The 25,615-nt window shown below is 37.6% G+C and overlaps 1 protein-coding gene across 1 annotated transcript; it reads right to left on the bottom strand.

Annotated features, from left to right (window-relative positions):
* Window positions 1-822: 822 nt before the first annotated feature.
* Window positions 823-23,196, bottom strand: ATG3 (autophagy related 3). Its single transcript, XM_008631901.2, has 12 exons — window positions 23,110-23,196; window positions 23,005-23,046; window positions 19,812-19,861; window positions 18,567-18,637; window positions 16,734-16,841; window positions 15,087-15,136; window positions 13,092-13,173; window positions 12,541-12,575; window positions 11,630-11,785; window positions 10,871-10,998; window positions 5,410-5,478; window positions 823-3,741 (listed from the first exon to the last, which is right to left on the bottom strand). Exons 1-12 carry the CDS (start codon window positions 23,194-23,196, stop codon window positions 3,660-3,662), a joined length of 960 nt encoding a protein of 319 aa, XP_008630123.1. The 3' UTR covers window positions 823-3,659.
* Window positions 23,197-25,615: the final 2,419 nt, after the last annotated feature.

Here is a 25,615-nt window from a genome sequence, read left to right as displayed (position 1 = left end):
GAAGACAGATAATCACGTTGATTTAAACCTAAATACAGTCACATGTTTTAAACCTGTATTTTTTCTTAGCAGAAAAGCAAATGTCCCTTGTTAGAATTGGGTGTTTCTCCAGTCAATGTTTGCCAAAAACAATTATTCAGCAGTTTTTCTGTTTGTACAGAGATGCTGAATTCAGTGAAATTATAGAAAAAAAAGAAATATATTTGTTTTCTAAATACTGTGAAACCTAATTTCAGTGTTTCAATGAATTTGTCTAAAACCACTGGCTTGTGGTTTGAAAAAAAATCATTTTAAGGACCATATGAGGATAGACAAGCTTCCTCTCATCAAAAAATGCATTCATGATGTCTGACTTAAAATTTTGGACTGACTCAAATAAAGCCCACTTTTTTCCCCCTATGTGTTTAATTTTTGCCAGGAAAAATTCCGTTTGACCCAACAAAGAATTTTGTTCCTACTGTTTGTGTTCTCTGTTCTAGTTTGTCTTCTTTACTAAGAGATTTCTGTATTTGCCCAGGCTTACAACTGATATGCACCATGGGAGCAGCTGGCCTCATGTTAAGTCAGTCTAGCAGCATATTCACCTTAAATTTCTTTCTGTAGAGAACAACAGTAAGGATATCAGTGCAAGAGTTTGCAACTAGGATGATTTGCATTTTTTTTTAGTCATAAATCCTTGTTGCAACTGAAACTGGACTATCAAAAAAGAGGGAACCTCTTCTCAAGTTGTACACACCTACTCCCAACAATAAGTATGATATTCTGGATGAATTAAATTTTTCTTCTTTTATAAGGTTGAATTTTCTACATCTGGGTATCTGGTTTTTTTTTTTTTTTCTTCAAACAGTAGACTTAAAACAGATCTTGCAAGTTACTGGCATAAAAGGCTATTTCCCAGTAGACAAGCAGATGGGTATGTTTCAGAAAGAAACATGAAATCAGTAAACTTTGAACATAGTAAGACCCTAAATTATAACTCTCCCTACAGCCTACACAACACAGACAAATTCAAAGCATTCTAGTTCTCTAGCATTGGCTCAGGCTGTTTCTTAGCAAGCTGGTTAAACAAACTCTACTTTCCCACACCTAAAAATGCAGCCAGAGAAGGACAAAGTTGAAATTGCCCTGTTTGTTTAACACTATTTCCATCCTTCATTACTTGTAGCTTAGGCTTTGATTAGACTTTCAAAATACTAAATACAGAACTGCACTTACCACAGTTAGTGTTTTCTTATTTTCCAAATTTACTTTTTATTGGAAGCAAGTATTTATTGGTATTTTAAAATTTTTTATTATTATTATATCATTTTTGCATTTCATGTAAATTGAAGACTAGATATCTGAAGTTTGACAATAGGCTGTAATGGTCATTATTTTACATCTCTGTGAGGTTATTTATTCCTTTTGCATCATAACTCATTCACTGTGCGTAATTTTTAGATTCAGTAAAATCAAAATTTCACCCACACCTTCACCTCATGCAGCACCTGTAAATGAGAATGTCCTCGAAGTCAAGATCAAGAAAAAGAAGTCAAGCAAAGAGCCACAAGAACTGTAGGGTGTGTAGTAGGAAAGGGAGCAGAGCAGAACTTCTCAGCAGCTCTTCTGATGTAGAGACAAAGTTCAGATAATTAATGATCATGTAGGATTTGACAGAAGCTTTAACTGAGGTTACCATGTTTGCATGTTTATAGTAGTTCCTACAGCAGCAATCTTTGGTTCTATCAGGAATTTTAAACATTAATCCCAAAGGAATAGGAGGATTAAGGTACAGTACAACTGCTGCAAGTGTACCCAGGTCAAATTTGCTTGCAGGTACAGCCACTTTGATAAGCAGCCAAGCAGAGCACCATTTATTAGTCACTGAGGATTGGCTTTTGTGACACCAGACATTGCTGTGCTAAAAATGCCATATGGCATTTAATATCATGGTGATGATGGAAGCCATTGGCAAGTTCTCTTCAGTTCTGCTGTGCCTCTCTTTCTGGTAGGGTCAGAGAAAAGGGCCTTTTTTTGGTTTACACTTAAAAAAATAAATCATGCCACTTGCTTTCATCAACAGCCTGACAAGGAAGAATGTAGTATTTTGTAACTTAACTTACTGGAGACTTGTGAAACTAAGTCACTTTCCTAAAGGAGGAGAACAGACCCCTTTTACAGAGAAGGCTGTTTCAAAAGATTCTGACCCAGCAAGGGAAAGATAAATACATCACTATTGGTTATTTTAAGTCATACTCTTTGCCCCCCTCCAAACCCCCCTATTTATTGGGTGGAGGACAGCTGCTTCCTTCGTTACCAGAAAGCCCAAAACATCTTTGAGATTAGTCTCATAGGAAAATTCCTATGGCATGACTCAGTGGGTGTGGTTAAGTTTTTAACAGGTTTCAGCCAGCATTACTCTTCACTTACACAGACATTGCTTAAGATACTTAAGTATCATGAGTATCTTAAGTATCTTACTTGCTTAAGTCCAAAAAAGAGGAAATGAAAACAGATATCAAGAGGAAAGTCAATTTAAGCACAGAACACAGAACCTGATTACATGTTCCCATGTGAGTAAGAGCATGGAACAGAGGACAGCCATAGCAGGGACCAGCTGTGCCAGGACAGGGACCAACCCTCCTACCCAAGAGTAAATTCAGTTCATTGCAGACACCCAACTTCTGATTACCTTGCAGAATGCAAGATGGATGTTTGGGAGACAAAGGTGCTCTCCTGAAACCCAGTTTAAGTGAATGTAATGACTATAAATATATGCACAAATATATATATAGAGAGAGAGGGAGAGATGATTCCTCCAATTTTCATTAATAAAATCCTTACATTTTACAGGGCAGAAAGGAGCTGCTAAAGCCTGGATGCCTCTGCAATATCTGAATATACAAACAACTCTGTGTATGTTCATCCCAGAGAAGAAACCATACTATTAGACTGGCAATTAGTGTAGTTGAAGCAGACAAATAATCAAGATTGAACCTTGCTCTGCCATAGCAATCTTTTCCCTTTACCCTCAAGCTGTAATTTCGTCAATAAGACTGCCCTTTATTGCAAGACAGACTACATACCCAATATTCCTCTTTTGTCTCCCCAAATATTCCATCTCTAGTCTTGCTCAAATATAAATCACCTTTCAAGATTGGTTAGTTACAGTTACTTAGGATGTAGTCAAACTTTCCTAACAAGACAATCACTTATTTTTTTCATCTTTCAAAATCTTCCTCCAGCTAGAGGAAATACAACCATTCATAGCTGGAAAAAATATCCCACAAAGTTCTGAAGTGAATTTAAATGGGAGGAGAAAAAAAAAAAAATTCACATTTTCAAGAATCAGCAACAAATCCAAAACTATTAGGCTTCTGCTACAAAAGTAGATTTCAGTTTCTAACATACACAAAATAATCTGATGGAAGGAAACTAAAGGAATTATGGAGAAAAAAAAAATCCCACCTCTTAGTGCAGCATCTGTACTGGAATGAAAGTGATTTATTTATATTACACACAGATTTTTATTAAAAAGGCTGGTAATGGAACATTTTATTTTAATGCATCAAGTTGATAAAAGATTAGTTACAGAAATTGTGTATAATATTGTATAAGTCACATGGATGGGTTATTTAAAAAAGGATTTGATAATTAGAGGAACACATCTCTTATTTTAGTTACATCGTAAAGTGCCTTGTGTAGTCGTATTCTATCGTTGGAATGACCGCCTGTACAAATTTCAAGAAAATAAGAAGGTACCTGAGTTTCTTATTAAGGAACATGTACAACAGCTAGAAAACCTGCAAAACAAAGCAGAAGTCACATTCAATGGTCTGCTCAACAGTATTTGTTGCTAATAGGAAAATAACACCTAGCTACTTTGGAGTTAAGAGACTGGGAGATTAATATTCCAGAATTCTGGTAATGACATTGAATGCTTGACCAAAAATAGACCTTCCTGGTTTAAGATAATGCAGGGAAACAGAAGTTGTTTTCAATAAATCCTGCAGACACCACACAAACATTAGCAACCCCCATTTACATTCTTAATATTAGTTATTAACAATGCCAAGGTGAATTTTACCCAGCAAGGCTAATCCCTAGCTACCTTCCTGTAGTCGCAGGGAGAGCAGGCTCCTCTCCTCAGTGTTTCAGTGGCTCAGAAAAAGAAATCAGTTCCTATTCTGAACCATCCTTTGAAAGAGCTCCTTCCTGTTCACGAGGGAAAGTACAGAGATTAGCTTTACCAACCAGAGCAGTCTGCCTTGCAGAGAAGAGCTCCCTTGCATCTATCACTATCAAACACATGTTGGCCCTGAATTTGCAGTCTGGAGTATATTGAACAATTATAATCTGAAGTGTCTGTCCATGTGGGAAAGAGGAAGACAGGGAATGGAAAAATTAACAGAAATCACTACTTTCAACTGACTATTAAGTTACATTGGTACTGGATATAAGTAAACCCTACTGTTTTGACATATCAGTCTCATGGACTATTTCTTCACAAACAAAAGATCCATGAAAATGAGTAAAGAAATCCCATGTTAAAAATGCCCCAATTTGTTAGGTAATAACAAAAAAAGTAATAAAATAAGCTACTTGCAACTATTGAGGACTAGGAGATTTGAACAGAGAAGTTATTTTCCAGTTCAGTTCCAGTTGCTTGTTGTACAAATTGAGCAAGTCTCAACTCATACAGTAAACGAGAATTTTACTGATTCAGGACCTTTAGCTGCCCAGTAATTCCTCCTTACTTGCCTTATAACAGCAAAGAACAGTATTTTGAAAGGACACACTTACTTCTAACGTGGAGGTCGCTCCAGTCAGAAAGCACAGTATCAATTGCTACAAAGCATAACTAAGATCAGTCAGCTCCCTAAAAGAAAATTCTGATTGTGAGGCATTTGATAATGATGCTCAGAATGGTTTCAGTGATTTTCATTGCTTTTTGTCAGCAAGGTTGTTTTACCAAGATATTGCTCACATGCAGAATAGAAAATCGCAGGACTCCTACATCTTTCAGAAATGAATTTCAGATTAAAATCTAATACAAAACTGCTCTACTAAGCAGTGATTACACTCTGTATGGAGGTCTGTGAACCTCCAATCTCACCCTCTTACACTGGCATCTCTGTTTCATACTCACAGCTACCTCCTTCCCAACCCTATAAACAAGGGCTCAATCCTGTCCCTTCAAACCTACCTGCTTTCCACATTGTTCCTGCCATACACCACCTCATGTTTTTCCAGTAACTTAATGGAGTCTGTTTGCACAAAGGAGCTCCTCCCAGAACTCCAGCAAGTGCTACCCCAAGCAGCTGTTCACTGCTTTCACACATAATTGTATGCCAGTTTATGAACCTTGAGGTAACAGCCCTTACAGTGCAAGAAGTCTCCAAGAATCCATGTAATAATGAAAAAGGATACATGTGAACTCCAAGTTCTCCCCCACCTTCTGCAACAGTCTCTATTATTTTCTTCATGACTTCTGCATGCCTGAAAAACAGATCAGAAAAAAAATATTTTAAGGAAGAGGCAACTCCTCCATCAGCAAGGTTAGGTTTTGTGCACAGTAAATAATTTTGGACTATTAGCTTCAGAAGCAGCAAGAGGAAATTTTCAGCTCACTGAGAAAGTAAACCAGCAACAGTAACTGAAAATTAACACTAAGTGATGAATGTAACATTATTTAACAGCTCCTTAGATTCACAAGGAAAGCAAAATATGTTGTATGCTACAATGCAGACTGAGAGCCATAATGAGAGTGAATGCATACTGCTCGACACCAATGTGACTTTTAATTGCTAAATGCCAGTAAAGCCCCCAGGTAAGTCCCCAGAAGGTAATACTGACCAGCAGCCAGAAGTCCCCAGATGCTCCCCTGAAGATGATGTCTAAAAACTGCTGTAACATTTTTAGCTGCCTCTGCTGCACTCAAACTTGTAAAGCTTGAAGAGGTTTAAAACACTAAAACTATTCATGATTTCCTAGGAAAGGCAGGTTAAACCAACTCTGCATAAATTCAGAACTATTGCTCTAGGACTGGTTTAGAGTATGGAAACTTTCTCTGGTGCTAACTTGAGTTCCATGGCAAATCAACAGTTTCTAAGCTAGTTTCTTCTCTCTTGTAATTCTGTTATTATAAAGCACTACAGGGAAGGATAAACATTTCCTCAGGTCACTGAGTTTTTACATTCTCATCAGTGACATCCCCGACCTACTACGAACCATACAATATTTGTGTACAAACCAAATCCTGGGAATGCAAGACAAAATTACAGAATAACCAGGGCTGGAAGAGACTGGTCATCATCTAGTCTAACCCTCTTTGCTCAATGAGCAGTCAATTAGAACAGATCACCCAGGACCTTGTCTGCTCTAGTTTTGAATACCCCTAATGATAAAGTCTTCAAATTTTTTAATTACCAGTTAAAATTTGGAAGCAATGTTCTTGTGTTCAAGGCAGTTCTTCCATCCCATAAACTAAGGGATGAAGATCATACCAAGTCAGAGCAGAGAACTACTGTATGTTAGTTTATGTTTTATTTATATATGTTTAACACAAACTCCCAGGCTGTATAACTAATCTTACTTTTATCTATACTTCAACCTTGTTTTAAATACATGATTCTGCAGGTAAATCTTCACCAGTGACATCATACAGGGCTATGGGCATCCATCTACACAGCACTGCAGGTTAGTGAGCAGCAGTAGTTTAGAATACTCACCCCAAAATAACCAAAGTGCCAACTGAGAACAAGGATGAGTAGGAAGCAGAGTTTGCATAACTTTCTGACCATGCTTTAATAGCAGTACGTCAATCTAAATAGCTGAGCAGCAACTGGCATTTAGTAGTTACTCCCACAGCTAATCATGGTGCCAGTGACTGCAAACAAGGAAGGAAGCTGTTGCAAAGTTACCAAGACACATTGTAAACAGGAACATGCACGTCTGGGGAAACACTAAAGGTCAGCATTTGTCATTTACTGTTGGTCTTTGCAAATCAACTAACCCTCAGAGCTGATTCCAATTCTGGATCCCCACGATGCCCTGTGGAACACATGCCATTTCAGGTGCCAAGGCCAGATGCTTCTCTGTAGGAGCCTGGCCACTGCCAAAACTTAAGTTTTGACCTTATGCATAACTGTGGACTATTTTTTTTACTGGCACAGAATACAGGTCACCATGCAGCTATTAGAAGTCTCTAACAGCATACTGGCTCAACTTCGTACATCTTAATGACATTTGTTCTTTTCTAAGAACTACTCAGGTACCTGGAATTCTATAATGGCCACAGAATGGTCATTCTTGCTGTCACACACTTCCTCATGAAAAGTTTTGCAGGTGCTTTAGAAACCATGTAAAATTTCTTTCCTGTTTTCAGTTTCCTTCTGTAAGAAAACTTGGCGGAATGAACATAAAATATATGTATATGCTACAATGGAAAGAAATAACTTTTGAAGAAATGTAAGCATAAATATCCTGCTATCTAGAAATCTTTCCCTGCAGATATTTAGAGTACATTAGAAGCAAAAAGAATTCAGAAGCCCATCACTACTTATTCTGAAATGGAGAAAAATGAGCCCTTGGCATCAGTGCAAGCAAGTACAATTTAACTGTAAATGTGTTTAGTAGTTAACTTGTTTGATAGTCCCTTCATAACACCCACAGAAAAAGCTGAGAATCATGATTAAAGCAGTTTACAGCAATTAATGAGGAAGTTGACTATGTTCCTTCCAGTACCATAAAAATGCTGACAAGAACTACAACTTACAGAAGAGCTGTAAGATGAACAATTTTCACTGACTACTCAAAATAGAAACAATCTCAAGCAGCTGACAGTGGCATCCGACTGCCATTTCCTTCCTTTCCCTGATGCCTGACATGAGGATACTCACGTCACAAGAAAAACATATATCCTACACATATCCTACATTACACAATTCTTGTAACATCATGGGAAGCAACAGCAGCAGACATAACTAAACACTGGTAGTTCGCAGCTGAATTAAAGACAAAGCAACAGTTTGGCTATTAGTTTTTACTGAGAAGCTCAGACCTTCTTAGCTGTTAGCCTTAGCAAATTGAAAAAACAGAATAGCTCACCTTGGAGTGTAAGAAAACATACTTAAAACCTCCATTTAATACATGCTGTTAGCCTCTTTCTTCAGTCTCGACACTACCTCTTAAACTCTTTCCAGTGTTAAGTGGTTGCAGATCCATGAGATCACTTTTTGAGAAGGGCTACAGTTTCCCACATTTAAGGCTAGCAGCAAACCTGTCTCACTCCACTATCAATCATCTCTTTCATGCTTAAAACTGAAACAAGTCTCATGATGTAAACCATTCCTTCAAGTATAGATGTGGATTACATAACAAAGGAACTGGCACTTCACTGGTGAAGAGTAAGAAGTGAAAACATGACCAGAGAGCTCTCACCCGTGAAGAGACTCAACCCAGATTCCCAGACTGGCAGTACACTGCTAACACCTCTGCAGAGCAATAACTACAGCTAAACAGATCACATTGCAGCCACAGCCCAATATAAAACCCACAGTTCTACCTAGTCAGTGAGGGCTGTCATGCCCAAAGATCTCTGCATCTTTGTTCTGAGAGTGCCCTCCTAATCTGCATCAACAGGAGCTTCTTCCAAACGATTTACTAGCAATGCTTCCAGCAAACAAAAAGCAAATTAAATTTTGGCTTCAGGATTTTTTTCCTCCTTTTCTCCTATTAATCTTCTTCCCAGTCAGTCTGTTAAGCCCTCCTACATTCAACCCACTTGACACTCCTTCAAAAACACTAGTTGCACAAAAAAGCTGCATCCATTTTTTGTCCAAAACCCTTCAGACAGCAAACAGTGAGACAGTCAAAGTCACTAATAGGTTGAGATAAAGACTGGTATGTTCATACGAGGTACAAGAACACCTTACTTAATCAAACAAAAGGTCTATCTGGTTCTGCTTCCTATCTTATACTACATGCTCAATAAAGAGGCAACAAGCACCTAATAAATGCTCTGTCCAAAGCACTACTAATTTCCAACTGGAAATTACTCAGGAACTTTCTTATTCTGAATCCTTCTAATAACTACACTTTTAACAACCTTGACAAATTTTTATTTCATTAACATAATATTGCTTAAATAAATACTTAGTTTAGTTAGGTGGTGCATACAGAAATTAATTCTTCCTGGCTTTGAACACACCAGCAGAATAGCATTCAATGCCGCCAGTTTCACTATCGGAAGAAAACTTAAATCCTATTACTTCACCTTCTGTGTCATTCATAGTGAAGGTCACTTACACCATAATTCCCTGCTCACCTTTTCCCAAGATAAAGGGTCACAGATTATTCAAGCATTTCTTATGGGAAAGAGCTTTGTAACTTCAGTTATCCCAGACAACTTACCATATCTTTTCCAGTTTTAGTCTACCTTCACCTCAGACTACAGAACAGATGATCAGAGCTGTACTGCAGTATTCAACATGTGGGTGGTCCCATAGATTAACAGAGGCCTTATGTTGTTTTCTGTCCTATTCTTTATTTGCTTTACAGTTGTCCCAGTTATGCTTCTTGTATTACTCTTGAACACCAAGACTGACATTTCATGTCAGTGCAGACTTAAACCTGATGATTTAAAGACCAACAATAAACTTTACAACTCCAAAACTTTCTACTTGACAACTAGAGGGGAAAAAGTTATTTCCCAGTTGTACAATGGCTTCTCTGCTCAATATTGTCCATATGTAAGTCTGACCACTTGGCAAAAGCAAACATTGTTGAAAAGCAGTGACTAATGGACTGTGAACTGGAAGAAACATGATATACAGATTTACAAAGCACATGAATATATATCCTCATAAGGCCAAAATTAGCCATAAAATACTTGTTGCAAAGTTCCCTTGCTCTGTTCTCTAAAGACTGATGAACAAATAAAATGCTAAACCAGAAGAACAAATAACTTCTAAACCAGAAGCAAGAATGCTTTAGGTCTGTGAAAACTACCATAAGCTTGGCAACAAGTGGATTATTTGACACTCAGCTAGTGATATGGATATCCAAAGTGTTTAAGTCAAAGGAAATTAAACTTAAAGGGGCAATCTGAACTCTGACTTTTTTTTTTAAACATATGCAATCATACAAAGTGTATCTTTTCCTAAAAGGTAAAAGCCCAAACTTGTATCTCCAAGAACTTCATACTGTCAAGAAGCTGAGAAGTTACACTGTTTCAGATACTGGCTCTGTATCACTAAGACACCTAAAATGATGTTAGGCCTACATCTAAGACAAGATGCACCTTTCAAAGACCTAGAAAAAATATCTGTGCTGCAAGTCAAACTACGGGATCCCTATATCTTGGGTGAGAAACATGGAAAATGGAACAGAAAATACCCTAAAAAAACAAGTGTGTTTTGCACTTGTGTTCAACAGGTATTTTGGTGTGGCAATTCCAGGATCTCTATTTATCAGTGCAAAATTTAAAGGGGAGCAGAAGGTAGTTAACATAAAATAAATTGTTATTTCATGTTCAAATAGCTTTTACTGCTCCAGAAATATACACTGTACTTCTACCCTCCCCAAAAAGGAGATGAAAGGATAAATTTTGATTTCACAAAGTTCTAGCAGTCTGCCATCTTCTGGAGTCCATAGGGAAGCTGCTGATCAGAGAAGACAGTGCTAACTGCAGAACACAGTTGCTGCAGTGAGCACTGGAACAAACTCAGAGAACTGCTGATACCTTCCTTTCATACTGCCTCAGAAGCTAACAGACCACTACAACAGCCAACTGTGGAAATATGTCCAGAAAACCTGAACAAAATCTTTCACAAGAGCAGTGAAGTGCCTTGTATATGCAGGCTGAATCAGACCAGAAACAAAGACTTACCTGCATGGATGCACTGAGCACATGGGAGGTGGAGGAAGATGAGGATGGTTTTCAATGGTCACTGTTTTCTTGACGTGATCTTGGCTAATATCTTCATACATATGCTCTACTGTTAAAGGTTGCCGCTGCTATAGAGGAACAAGGAACACGAGAACAAAAGCATTACTAACAAAGAATCTTGCTCCTTTCTAATGTCAGTAACAGATGATGCACCAAAAATTACAGGCATCTAAAACAGAAAAGTTCTGAAGGTACACTGGAAGAACTGAGTGTGTTAAAATTTATATGGAATAGAAGTAGTACTGCAGAGATTTTCCTCTGAGTGGTGAAGTCGATGTATTTGACAATCAACCAGGTTCCCACTGAGGGGTTTGAGCAGTAAGCCCTACCCAGTCTTAACTCAAGAAACCCAGTGATTAAAGGGAAGAACTTTCATATATTCCTTTCCTTTTGAAGGTGATGAAAACATGTACCTGCTTACTTGACTGAGTTCACTGCTGTTATTGCCAGTTCTACAGTGCTAACAAAAACTCCAGTGGTTTTCTTTGAAATATGCTCAGTTATCATGTGCAGTTTTTAGTGAAATGGTTCCAACTTCCTGCAAGTACTGTAAAAGTCCTGCCTACAAGCCTATATTGCTTAATGATATTGTCACCATTTTTCCCTTTAAATTTCTACTGTGAATAAGCAACAAAATAGCCTATTTGACACAGTGAGTCTAATTCCATAGAAGTAGAAAAAAACCCAGCATAGCTATACCTCATCATATCCAAATAACCAGAGCCTTGGAGTTTGGTAATATTTGTCGTAAGTGATGTAGAGGTCATAGGTTCTAGTCTGTAGAATAGCATCTTCCCCTCCAACATCAACTTTAGTTTTGTTAGCTTCTACAATCTGTCTTGTGTCAAGTGTTGCCTGGTTCAAGGTAAAAATGACAAGATTAGTATAGCCTTGCTTGGATTCCCTGCTTTCCCATTCTAAGTAGTTATGTAAAACTGTAAAACCTTAAATAATATTCTTAAGTGGGCATAAAAACCCCCAACATAAGGTTTGTTTTTATTTCTAAATGAGGAGTATCAGCTTCTCCCCCAAAAAGTACTTTTTGGTTTTATTTTTCGTGGGGTTTTTTACTTTTCAAAAAAGGTCCGATTTCTTAAGGAAGTAAGCAACTACACTGTTACACCCCACTACCTTCTTTCACAAATAGCAGACAATTCCAGTGAAATTCAGAAGGCAGAGATCTCAGTTTATGCACGTTCATGGAGACCTTAGGATAGTACCACAAATAATGAGACCTTTCTGTTTTCTCTCATGAAACTCTGATGGATTGGTGCAATCTACTGAACCCACAGGCCACTCATCCTCCCCGTGTAAGCCCCAAGAACCACCACTGCATTTTGTAGCTTCTCATGAATAGAGTGCCGTGTGTAAGCAGAGCAACAAGGATTAGCAAAACCAAGGAAAATTTCTGTGGGCAAAATCTTTGAGGACCCAAGGGTTCAAGCAGTACTACTGCAGTAGGTTGGCAGGAGACAAGTCCATAGGAATCCAGGCTCAGTAACCCTACAACTCATAAGCTTGTTATTTCAGCCATTTGTTATCGTTATTTTTACTTTGCTTGTGCTTATATTTATATTGTAACAGACAAGATAAGAGAACTGTTCACTCACATCATCTGTCTCCAATAGCCCACTTTCTTCATACTCTGAAAAGAAGATCCATAAAATTCTGTGTTCAGCTTGCAGCCAGTCATTATATTTGTCATTCATAAAGAACTACTTTAAAAAAATCTACATGTATCTCAAGTTTTATTCAAGTAAAATAAAATCCCAATCCCCAAACCAGACTATGCCTTTTTTAACACAAATTTGACCAAGCCTACAGTAAGTAGGTGATGAGCAATACTTAAGTGATTTTGTATAGGCAGATTGAGTTTAAGTGTAGGTACGAAGCTGCAAGGAAGCTGCGCTAAATCTCTAATTTATACTTTCTTGGACCTGTTCTGCTACACAATTTTCCGACCACTAACATTCGCAGAGGTTTTTGGCACACGTTAGAGTAAACATGCATCAATAAAACCATACAGAAGATGATAAAGAGCATATGCCTACTGAAATTTTTCAGCACGCATTCCATGCAAAGAATGAGTGGTGTTTTAAGACTGTACTGCTTTAGTTAAAGACCTGAAATAAAATATGTCCCACCCAACTTAAGGAAATACCTTCCATGTCTGCAGCTTCTCCTTCATCTTCCTCATCATCATCTTCACAAGATGCTGAACACTCTGGTATTTTTATATTATCCTTTAGAAGTTAAATTGAAAATACTGCTTTAATGACTGTTGCACCTACACAGCCTAACAGCCCCAAAAAATTAAAGGTGTTAAGTCCAGCCAACACATTCAGTGAGCCAGAAAGATAATTTCCGCAATATTAAGAAGGACTACACTGAACTCAAATACTTGCTTATTAACTCATCTTAATTTAAAAGTCCTAGTATGACGTTAAAAATCAATTTAAGAAGTTTTCCTTTGATTTTGCAATCTGGAATGACTTAATTCCTAAACAAAGAAAAGTGACCATGGTGTTAAAACAGTTAAAAGATCCACCTATCTCAGACGAAAGGCAATGACTAAACAGCTAAGACTAAACACGTAAGTTAAATATTAAGTTCTAAACCGCAGTCAACTGTGCAGCAGGTATCATAAATTACCTCAAGGGATCCATAAGGATGATTGAGTCCAACCCCCTGCTTTTTGTGGGACTACATAAAACTCTATCATATGACTAAAAGTGTCACCCAGTTATACACACTATGAGCCCTGTCCAGTTCCATAATTGTTTTAAAACACTAGAGAGACACAAAAGGTATCACATTTTGACATCATTCTCAAAAAAAACATACTCCAACAGAAACAAATACAGCACAAGCCCACAGTCAATTTTTGGGCCTTGCACAGCATTAGAATTCAAGACAACTCCAATGAAATTCAGAAGGTGAAGGTCTCAGTTTCCACAGGTTTCATGAAGACTTTAGGAGTATACTCCAAGTAACTACAACAGCTAGAAGCTCCTCTAATTGTAAGCATCAGGTGGCTGTTTATTCATTTAAAAAACCCAAAACACCAAAACCAGTAAGAAACTAAGTTACAAAGTGCATTGTCAAACAGAACATCAGCAGTTTTTAGCAGCAGGAAAGAGTTGTCCTCCTGGATTGGACCTGCAAGCAAGTTTTCTACATACAACAGAAATGAAATCCAATGCAAAACACACAACAGCAGTTATGAACCACATTAACATTCTGCAAGTATTGTGTTTTGCAGAAAAAGCGATCAACTTTAGTTATTCCTTACAGTGTTTCTTCCACCCTCATGTTATTAACTTGTAAAAAAGCAGTATTTTTACTAAATTCAGCCAAGTCATTTGAAATACTTGCACTTCACAGTTCATGAAATAGATAGCATTTTGAGCTGTTTATAATTATGCAGTAGCATGGGGCAGCTCATTTTCTTTTCCCCTAATTTTTAGAATCCAAAACTTCTGCTCACAGGACACAGACAAAACTCCCCTTACCAACTCATCTTTAAAAGCATTTTGTGTCTCTGTGACTTTCTCCACGTTTCTGAAACATGCTGAATTTGCATTTCAAGTGCTTCCTGAGGATTTAAGTTTCAGGTTTTTCTCCTGCTGCAGTGACTTTTCGGAAACATGCAGAAACTGAGGACTTCATAAGATGTATACATTTAAACAGGTAAAACTCTTCTAAACTGAAGGGCATAAACCTGTCAAACTGGACCAAATGTGTTAGAAGTCTGCTTGCAGTAGTTGAAGATCACAAAAGAATACTTTACATCCCCACATTACTTTTCCATATAAAAATTTCTTCGTGCTGGATCTCCCAACATTAATGCCTTGAAACACAAATGTCTGGTATCAGTGTAAACAGAATTTCATTTTCAGTTAGAAAATAGAAGCATGGCACAGGAGCACACTGGCTAAAGACATTTCAAAAAGACAAATGCCTCAGTAAACACAGCAATAAGGAGATGCACATGCTTAGAATAATCACAGGCTCTGAGGGTCAACGTACATCTGCAAAACAATTAGTGACAAAGCGTATTTTAATCTTTCACAGGGAGTACTAGATTGCCACTAGTAAAACTAATATTACCTTCAGGTCCTGTAATAAAGCAACGAGAAAATTTAGAAACAAGTACCTTACTGTCTAGTGTGATCTCCTTAACCGCTTCTGTTGCACCCACTACACCTGTAAATTGAACAAGAAGTTTGTGCTGAAAAAGCTTGGTTCTTTGTTGGAGAATAGCATAGAAAGAGCTTGCAAGGATTTCAGAAAGCAGGGTCTCATTTTTCCAAGTCACATCTCACAACAACCTTGATATGTGAGAAGCTGTTCATTTGGTATTGGTAACATGCTGAGTGTTGGACATCACTAAGCAAACCAGATCAGTAACACAGAGCACCACAGCCCAGATGTGCCATGCCTTACAAAGCCTGTGATGGAACTCTGCAAATTTGGACTTCTATTTTAAGGTATTTTTGCATGGAAGTGAGTTCAGGATAGGCACTCACATCACAATAATGGAACTCAACTTCATGAAAAAGGCAGGCATTTATGAGTATGTCTGAGCTTCTTGAAAGCAATGACAAAGCAAAACGTAGCAGAGCACTCAATGCTTTTAGCTGAGAGGAAGAGGGAATATATAACCACCCCAAATCATAGTAGTGTCCACTCTTGAGTTTCTCCCCATTAGCCTTCTAGTTTTACTGCTGTTCTCACACAGTACCTTTTGGGACACATGCCAAGATTCTGCTTTGACAGAGTACATTTATCTAACTAACTTCAGCTGTGGAAACAGATTTTATCTCATTCGACAGCATTTAGAGACCTGGCCAGGTTTAGTCAGTGTTACAGCTGTGCTGTACAGTATGGTGCCCAAACCAGTCAACTCCAAAAAGAACAACCTGGCAGAGGAGTCTATTCACAGCAGGGACAGATACTGCATACTTAATTCAAGGATATGACAAAGCTATTCCAAATCATTTCTTTGGTGTGGGGGCATTTGGTTATGAACTGCGATGCATTCAAATTTGCCAATGTTGAAATATGTATGTCTACAGAAACAAAAGGCATCATCTCCAACCCTTTTTGTCCCCACACTGACAAACTATTCAGAGAACTTTCTCCATATTACAGCAAAAAAAAATTACACCAAAGAAAGTAAAAACTGAGAGGAGTACTTTTGGAAATGGTGGAGAGAGCATCCTTGAAGGACAGAATTGTACTAACACATGATAGAACATCAAGAAACAAACTAAAACAAATATAATTGCCAATTAGAAAAAACCAAAATTGTAAGACATTGTGCTAGAAAAGCCATTGAGATAGATTCATATAAGCAGTATTTTTTAAACTTCTTTATAAACACAAGCTCATTTAAGGGCTTATTGTAAAAAAAAAGGTCATTTCCCACACCAATCTGTGTACTTAACATCTTTGTTTCAGTACAGCATCCATAACTTAAACTAACGTCTTCTTCATAGGATTTCCTTACTGAGGAATGAGGCACTGTGCAGCTCATATTTTAAAATAACTTCCTAGAACTTTAGTAAGAGAATACTGAAATAATTGCCATCATCTCTGAAAAGGAGCCTGTTTCAAGCACATACAGCCCCACAGTTAGACCTCATGTACCAATCAGGTGGGTAGCTGATAATGTAACTTATTTTCTCCAGACTAGATATTGGTACACAGACATCTGTATATAAGAAAGATTTTACTTTCTGAGAGTGGAAACTGAAAATCAGATTACCAAATGCAAAGCCTGAAGCAAGACCTTGAATACCTGCATTGTGAAAAGTGTCTACCCATCCCCCATCACCATCATCTTCTTCTATAATTGCTTCCTGCTCATCTGAGTACTCCATCTGCTTACACCTTTTATAGCACGGCACTACAAAAAATGGCAAAACAAAAAGAATGCAGTCAGTCATTCTTATATAGAACCAGACTGGAGGATGATATTATCCTACAAGGCCTTCTAAAATGTGGCAGTTTTTCATAGATCCTTATTTAAGGAATCCTAAGGCTGTATTTCAAATGCAAAAGTATGAACTTAGAAAAATATGTTGATGTGCTGTATTAGATATTTTATTTCATATAAAAATATGATTGCAGTAGCCTTAAAAGCTCATCTTTCTGTTACGCATTAGAGCGGTTTCATCCAATTTCTTAAGGATTAGAAAAGAATTAACTTCTCATTTGCTAACAACTGGAGAAAACCTGTTAGTTTTCTTCACATTGGTAAACAACTAAGGACAACTTTGCCTGGATTTTCATCAGTTTTACAAACTCATTTGGCTTTAGAACTCTGCTAAAAGATTGTATCAGCTATTTATGCAATACATTAAGTATGTTTAATTATAATTTAACATATAGAAGTTTAGAAGGTCAGAATTCACGTGATATTTAGAATAACTTCTGTCATATGAGTTACAGAGCCATTCAAACAGAGATTTAGATAATGTTTTCAGAAAACAGTCAAAGAAAGACTGAATATCTGATTAAGGCAAAGCAGGTATTTTCCAATAGCATAAACAAGGACTATGTAGAAAATGCTCTTTCCTTTTCTACTGATGTGGAGAAAAACAAATCTTCTGCATAAAGTGCAGCATTTGAAAACTGCTCTTTGACCTTTCAGAAAGGGACAAAAGGGGTGTGAAAGCCACAGTGAAGTCATCCAAAGACTTCCAAAATGAGGTCTGTAGAATGACTCCCAGTCTCAACTATAGCCCACAGCTTTTACTCAGGTGGGAGGCCAATGTGACACCAGAAGCAGGGAACACATTATTTTGGAATGTGATGAAGAAGGATCACAGCAGTGAGGAACCTCAGAAGTGGCAGGAAGAGAAACAAAGCAGATCAACTGGCCATCGAACTATCAGGAGCATCCCAGGAAAATGTCCAACACTACTGTAGTAATTTTCACATGATAGTGCACTGCAAGACTCCAAAAGCCAGCAAGGAAAATCCAAGCATATAATACAACCCTGTGCAGGCAAAAATCTCCTCATGCTTTCTTAGTAGTAAAGGTTCATCTAATGGCATTGACACATTTTGACACAAGATCTTTTGGATTTCCCCATGGTTGCCAAGATGTTATCCTTCTTATCCATTAAAAAGGTAGTCACCACATGTACTATATAAATACAACTGTGAAGCTGATAAAAAAATTAATTCAAGACTGTATCTATGATTATTATTGACAAAGATATTGACATCAATTACATACTTGAATTAGAAGTATCAGTGTCACTATGAAAGACATTTTGAGAACTCTTTTAATAGCCTGAGTTTCCAAAGGGAAGAGGAAAATAAACGTATTTTCCTTTTAGAAACTGAACATGAGTTGAAGGAAAGACAAAGACTTTTATAATGTTTAAAGTTCATTTATACTTCATCAAGGCAAGCTTTATTTCTCATATAAAGCTCTACTGTAAAGTGGTCTAAGAAAAAAAATTTAGAAGCGCAGGAAAAGCTTCTTTAATATTGCAAAGCCAGAGCATCCAAAGTGGGAGGTATTTGCTTGCCCTATCAATACAGACAATCAGTAGAGTTGACAGCACAGCCAACCATGCTGTCAATTCTAAGAACACTTACATTTAAATTTCAGCCTTACCATTTTTAGTTACCAAAAACTGTTTGTCTGTTGGCAGATAAGCTTTGACTTTTAGCTCTTCTCCTGAAGCCCTGTAAAATGAAGTGCACCATTTGAGAATTTGATGACCTGCAAACAAAAGAACCCTTCTATTTTCAGGTTGTGTCAGGAACATTTTATATAATCCTCTTGACCTATTCTCAGAATTGGTTTGCTATGACTTTAGTCTTCCCTATAAACATTTGGTATGGTGTTAGAAAGCTTGGCCATCCCTAAACTGTTCTGGGATCAAAACCATTTTATTCCTCAAAAACTACTTTCACCTTGAGATGGCAAGGCAAAGATGGGCTGACAGAATTATCTATTCTATATAAAATTTTCTAGGATCAGCAATAACAAAGTCGCAAACGTCTGAAGAAAGCAACTTCAGAAAAGCACAAAATAGACCTCTATAAATATAAAATCTGTCCATAGTCACTAGTGCTTAAGTACTCTTAATTCCACATTACTCAAGCATTTGCCTTCACCTTTAGTGGTTTTTGCTTTGAAATAAGACTAACATTCTAAATAGCCCATTCCAAACTGCTGCCAGACTCAACATCATGCTTTCTCTGAAGGAGATGGCAAAAGGGCAGGCAGATTCAAACATAGCAATTTTTTCCTTCAGCAAGTCATGGTCCAGTACAGAGCCAAAACCCTGATGACACCAACTGCACAGACAATGCTCATTTAGGAGCAGATTAGTTTCATAATGCAAGACAACAGTAAAACATGAGGAAGCACCTTATTTGCATCCTTACTGTACATGAAACAGAAAGGATTTCCAAATTGCACAAAATGAACTGCTGTGGGCCAACTTGAACACATTTAATTAACAAATGCTTGTCAAAGTACACCATTTACAACTACTTCCTAGCAATTCAGTAGCACATGGCCTTTGCTTTTTCAATCACCAAGACAAACCCGGGGAGACATGCTGCTACTGCAGCTAAGCACTAAAAGCATTCACAGTATGTAACAGCTTATTTCCTCTAAAACCTTAAAAAAACAAACAAAAAAATCCCCAAACAAATCCTCATCTCAACTACTGCTATACAGCAATTAGTAAGCCCTGACTGACTTAAATATAGAGCCATCATGAAAGTTCTACTGGAAACGTCCACTTACTGCTCTGAAATGAGACAACTGTATAGCTGAAGCCAATGGAAACACACCAAAGCACAGGTAGGAATGCTAACTTTTTACAATTCTTTCAATTTTACTTACCATTGCCAAGTAGGACAGTGGTGAACTAAGTGATCTCCAGCTGCAACAAACTGTTAAGGCAGGAAAAAAAATTACTGTTAAATATGGCCCAAGGAAACAATCCACATTCCTTTGATCAATTAACTGTGTAACTAACAAACGTTTCAATCAGCTTGATGCTTTATTTTAACCCCATTTCTCAGCTAACTAGGAAAACGCAAAGATTAAATCGACTTCACCCAAAACGCTTACTGAGCAAATTCAAATAGCAAATTCAGAGTTTCAAAAGCTGTGGTACTACCTTCCAGTCTAGTAAAAACCAAAAAAGTTTCTGGACCTAGGAATTTTGTTTACTTTGTAATAAAGAAATTATTTTTATATGCCACTATTCAAACTTTTACAAAGACAACACAGAGCTTAACGTAAAAAAAAAATGTTTAATTCTTTCCCTGTTCGAAACAATTTTGCAGTAAGAAAAGCGAGACCATCAATCCACTGAATCAATCAGAGAACTGCAACAAAGGAAGAAACAGCCTATGTTTTATATAATGACCATCACTATATTAGTTAATCACTGATGTTAACTAAAAATGGATTACCACTTAGTACACTGAAAATCTTATAGGTAACTTTGTTACGAATAAATAGTTTTAAAAAATATTCACCCTGCTTGTTCTTAGTATCAAAGATGAAGCCTTTAATAGTATTGCATTACTATTTCAAAGTGATACTGTCATGTTAAACTTGCCAGCAACGTCACACTAGACTTGTGTACATACTCAAAACTCACCCAGCAACATTCAACCCTCTGGGCTTATTTTTTGTACACATAAATTGAGGAAGGCAAGCCTGAACTTAAGAAAAGTGATTTTTGTGGGCTTTGAAGTAGTCACTTTGGAATATGAGGTGCACAGCTATTGCCACAGGTACTTTCTTGTCTTGAAGTGCCAGTTTATACCACCACCCTCCCTGGCTGCCCAGAAGCTGCTGCAGTGTGACATAACAGGCTTGCAGCGGGTCACAGCCACTTCCTCACTGCGAGCTCCAACGGGAGGCGGATCAGCGCAGCAGGAAACACCACAGCACGCACTGCACATGGATTAACAGGCTTAATCTCTGCAAAAGTGCTTCCTTTTCACCTATTTTTCAACAGAAGCCTCTAGCAAAACTGAAATCTCTTTCAAAAACCCCAGCAAACCCTCCCAACACACACGGAAATTTTAAAACTCATTATCTCTTACATGATAAACACAAATGAAACTCCAGAATTATTTAAAATGCTCTGCTCAAGGAATTGGAACTCTGTGACCCCAGTGTTGAAATGTATTACTAAATATGAAAAAACAGTATTGTTTGGGGGTCTAACAGATACACAGCCCTAGAACAGCACTTGAAATTTCATCTATGTTTTTTTCATCTTAGGCAGCAAAATTATCTAGTTGGTTTCACTTTCTATTTCTCAAGCACTGATGCTACCTCATACTTTAATCAGTACTGCGAAGCGGAAGAAGGAGATCAATTTTAGGACATCTTATTTCTAGTCCTGGAAAGAATGATTTTAACAATTTCCCTGTATTTACATATATAATTAAAACAGGTGTCATCTTTTGGAGGTATTAACTAGTAAGAACTCATGACAGACAAGAATTTTTTGAAATTAAATCAAGTACACAGATAAGTGAAAAGAGGGAGTAGGTGCTGAGTGTGATTAATGAGTCATCTTTATCCTTACTGTTAATTTATTCATCCTCAAAGGCAAACCACAGGAACCCCGCAAAATCTATAAACCAGTTAGTGTCTCAGACTAAAAGATAGCTAAAATTACCCAAGAAATCCAAACTCATTCAAAGACAACATCCTAGTGTCATTATTCTTCTTTAGCAACCATTACTATATAAAGACTGTCAAAGGGACAATCGGCAGATCCATGTTCCAGCTTCATCTAAATTTAACAAAAATTTAATCTTGCTGTATAACCAGTTCCCTTGACTACTGTTTTGAAGGATCCAATTTATTCATCCTAGCAGCATCTAATGTGACACACAGAACACAGACTATTCACACTCCTGGTGGTGTTTAATGTAGTACATGTGGTTCTTGCTACACTCTATAGAAGGTGCCTTTTCTTACAGTATTACTGCAAATTTTTCTCTCATAAATCAAGAAGGGATTAAGTATTGGTAGAACATTTGTCTAGACCTTCTCTGTTATTCTAGTTTATAAACAATAAATATTGTGTATTATTGTTTAACATATATGAATATTTATACACACACACATATGGTTATCAGAACAGGAGAACATCATGCTGCTAAGCCTGTTTTTCAGTGTGGTACTTCTGTGTCAGAGAGAGAGAATAAGTGTTTGCTTGCCAGGCAACACAGCAAAAAAATGCAGGCACCAATATTAGGAAAAATACTTCTATCCACATTATCTATCTGCATCAGTCATAATTTGTTCCATTTTTTTTCCATCTCATCTTTACATTTTTTCATTGTTTAATTTTTCTTTCATTCTACCTAACAGTCTTGACATTTTTTTATTAGACCTCTGAAAAGACAAAGTATTTGCAGATCGGTAACAATTTAATACGAGAAAAAGTGTAACGGGGAAATTAAAGTAACACAACACACTCAGTGTTCTTACTATTCCAGGAAAAACATCCTGTTTGTTGCTCTTTGCACTGGAGCTCTTAAAAAAATATAACTGCTTGGCAGCAATCCAAAATACAAGTAGCCTAAAGCAGCCTATAGAGAAGAGGGAAAAATAATCACCATTGGATGATTGGTGTGAACAGATATATGTAATGATCTTCATAGAACTTTGGAAGGAACCAAAACAGAAGTAAGCAAAAACTGCTCCAAAGGTAAAAGGTTCCCTTTGAGTTCCTCAGAGGAAAGACTTTAAAAATCAATATATTCCTGCTTCAGTCCTGAACTCCCATGATAAATGGAGCTGTAGACCCAGGTTCTTTACAATCTTTTCACAGCATAATAAAGAAGTGTCCCACATTCAGATGCCTAGTGCTATCACAAGAGTAATTATGTTGATCAACTTCATCTGTAGAGTAAGAAGGCCACTTAGAAATTTCACTTTCTGGAAATTGTTTCAAGAAGCAATAACTGGCAAAACCATGATCTGTTTAACATGGTCATTTTGCATTAAAAAAAGGCATCATTGCTTTCAAAATAAATTTAAGTTTCTAAATACTTACTTCTTCAGGTGTAATTACTCCAGTTTCCTTAAACTTGGACTCCTACAATAAAAAAAAGTTTAGAAAATCTGAGAACTGCTGACAAATCAACACACTCCACTTTACTGGAAGGACAAACATCTTCTCCACTTTTGTTTTGCAACTAGTTCTGTCCAGAGATCCATGAATCAGCCTGGAAGCAACCTCTGCCATGGCTGATAGGTAGCTTACATTAGAAAATAAGGCTCCCCAAAATTATTTGTTGCAAAATGTGAGGTATTATAAAAAATGATCACCTATACAAAATAAAAATTCTTTGCTACTGCCAATTATAGCAATAATGAAAAAAAGATGACTGGCACTCAGTATTATGTTTGACAGTAAGAAACAGAAAATCAGCTGGAATCAGTGACTCTAACTGTCAAGGACTCCAGAGTTCTAGGTACTGAACAGCACTGCAATGCATCAGTATGGGGTTTTGCAGTTAAGAAAAGTCATTAAATGAAAGACCAAACCAGCTCTTCTCTGGGGTAGAATAAGTTAAATAGAAAGACTAAATAGTAATAGACTGTTTTAATGCCCATTTCTGTGCCCTCATCATGCACCCCACGCAAACAGCTTCGATTTTTGCATATTGTAGTGGGGGATTTTGTGGATGAAAGAATAGATGGCAAGCAGACACAAGACTTATTCTGCATGGAGAACCGAAGTACTTTGGCATTAAAGGCAGCATTTATGAAGCGTAAGGATAACACATCTTCTATCATATTCAAATCTAGAATAAGTGCATTATGTTTTGGCTTCTGATTGTTTCTCCAGAAAAGCCTCAAGTACCAAGGTATCTTACTGTTCCCAGCATTGCAGCTATCAAAAATGGCTTTTGAAAAATAATACAATTTCAACCATGGCATAGCTGACTTCTTGCCCTATTTTTTTTTGCTATCAAGACTAAAAGCAGCAACTGAAAATGTCTTGCTTCCAGTCACAACGTCACCTTATTCAATCAGCTGGAAAACATTAAAGAAAAGCAGCCCCAGCTTGGTTATTCTTGTTCCTTCACCCTGGTCTGTGCTATCACCTGTGCTATGGCAAATGAAAGGAGCACAGCTGTTTCATACCGTACTGATTACTGCCTTTCTGCCTAATTTCTAAGGAAGATACACTTAAGAAAAAGATAAAGATAGGGAAAACAGCATACACTGTACATACATTATAACATCATTACGTGCTAGCTGACTGAAATCAAAGTAATTTGAATTGCTACAAAACTCAGAATCCTTAATAACACATTGTGCAATACGACAATGGAGACAACTTACTAGTTCACCTCAAAATGAACCATAAGCAGTAGGCAACACGCACAAACTTGTGTCTTTGGAATTACAGAAAGAAAACATGCAAAATATCCATCCTCTGTTCCCTGAGGGCAAATAGTTCATTTTTCCATCTAAGTAAATTCTTTGGTTGTGAGAGACACAGGTCTAGTTTCTTTCAAAAGTTACCAAGTTGGAGTACTTATTTCAACCCCATGTAAAGGGAACATATACACATAATACTAACACCTTCCATTTCTGAAGAGTTCTACTCCTGCCTCCTCCCAATAATCCATCTGGACACATGAATTCCTCCACTATTACGCCAGCTGTGCAACAACTGTACTATGGTAAACAAATCACCTCACCTTCCTATGTCACAACTTCACCGCAACCCATATATTTCACATTGGTGGGCAACTCTAGAAAAGCCCACTATCCAGAGAAGAGCACCCCACATACCACAGAAAGACAAGTTCAATTAATAATTGACTGTCACTGCTGTCTGCCCAGAGATGTAAGCTGCAGGGTGCAAAGCACATAGAAGGTCAAACCACAAAGCCACAGGCAGAGAGACTGTTGTCATAAAAAAAGTGTTTTTTCAAAAACATGCAGAAGTACCAAAATCAGTAGTGAAAAAAGTGCTGCCAAGTTAAGCAATCATATACAAAGTGGGGATTTACACAAAAAATTGTTTGCAGATAAGAGTCACAGAATGGGATGTAGTGTAACAACTGCAGAAAACCATAATTTGTTTCTACCTAAATATACAATAACAGAAGCTATAATAGATGTGCTGGCCACCTTTACAAGGATGCAATGGCTCATTTCTACTATTCTCAACTACTTTAGTGCACAGAAACTTATATTAACACTGTAATTCTGACACAGGAATAAGCTGTGGTACGTAACATCTGCTCACATAACGAAGGTGTGGCTAATTTTGCTGTTTTGGTTTGGGGTTTTTTATGTTAGCTGAAAAAGTTTACCCAAAATAACCATTGCAACGCAATTCCGGAAAGCAGGCTCAAATCTGTCTGTACGTTTGGATTTCAATCTCTGGTCACACAACCAGGTAAAAGTTTCACAACTTCAAAAGAAAACGAGAACACATTTAAGTCATTCCTTGAGAAGCAGGGACAGCAACATCTGTTCTTCGAAAGGCCCGCCCTCCCAGGTGGATGCTCCCCCCTCCCAGTGGGATGTGAGCGCCAACTCGGGTTCCCCCCATCCCCTCCGGCCCGGTGCGGGCTGAGGGCCGATGGCTGTGCCCAGCACGCCCAGCACCGCGCCATCCGAGACCCGCGGGGCCCGCGCCC

This window comes from Corvus brachyrhynchos, unplaced genomic scaffold (assembly GCF_000691975.1).
Source record: "Corvus brachyrhynchos isolate BGI_N302 unplaced genomic scaffold, ASM69197v1 scaffold3, whole genome shotgun sequence".
Taxonomy (NCBI): domain Eukaryota; kingdom Metazoa; phylum Chordata; class Aves; order Passeriformes; family Corvidae; genus Corvus; species Corvus brachyrhynchos.
This window is presented reverse-complemented; position numbering and strand designations above follow the sequence as displayed.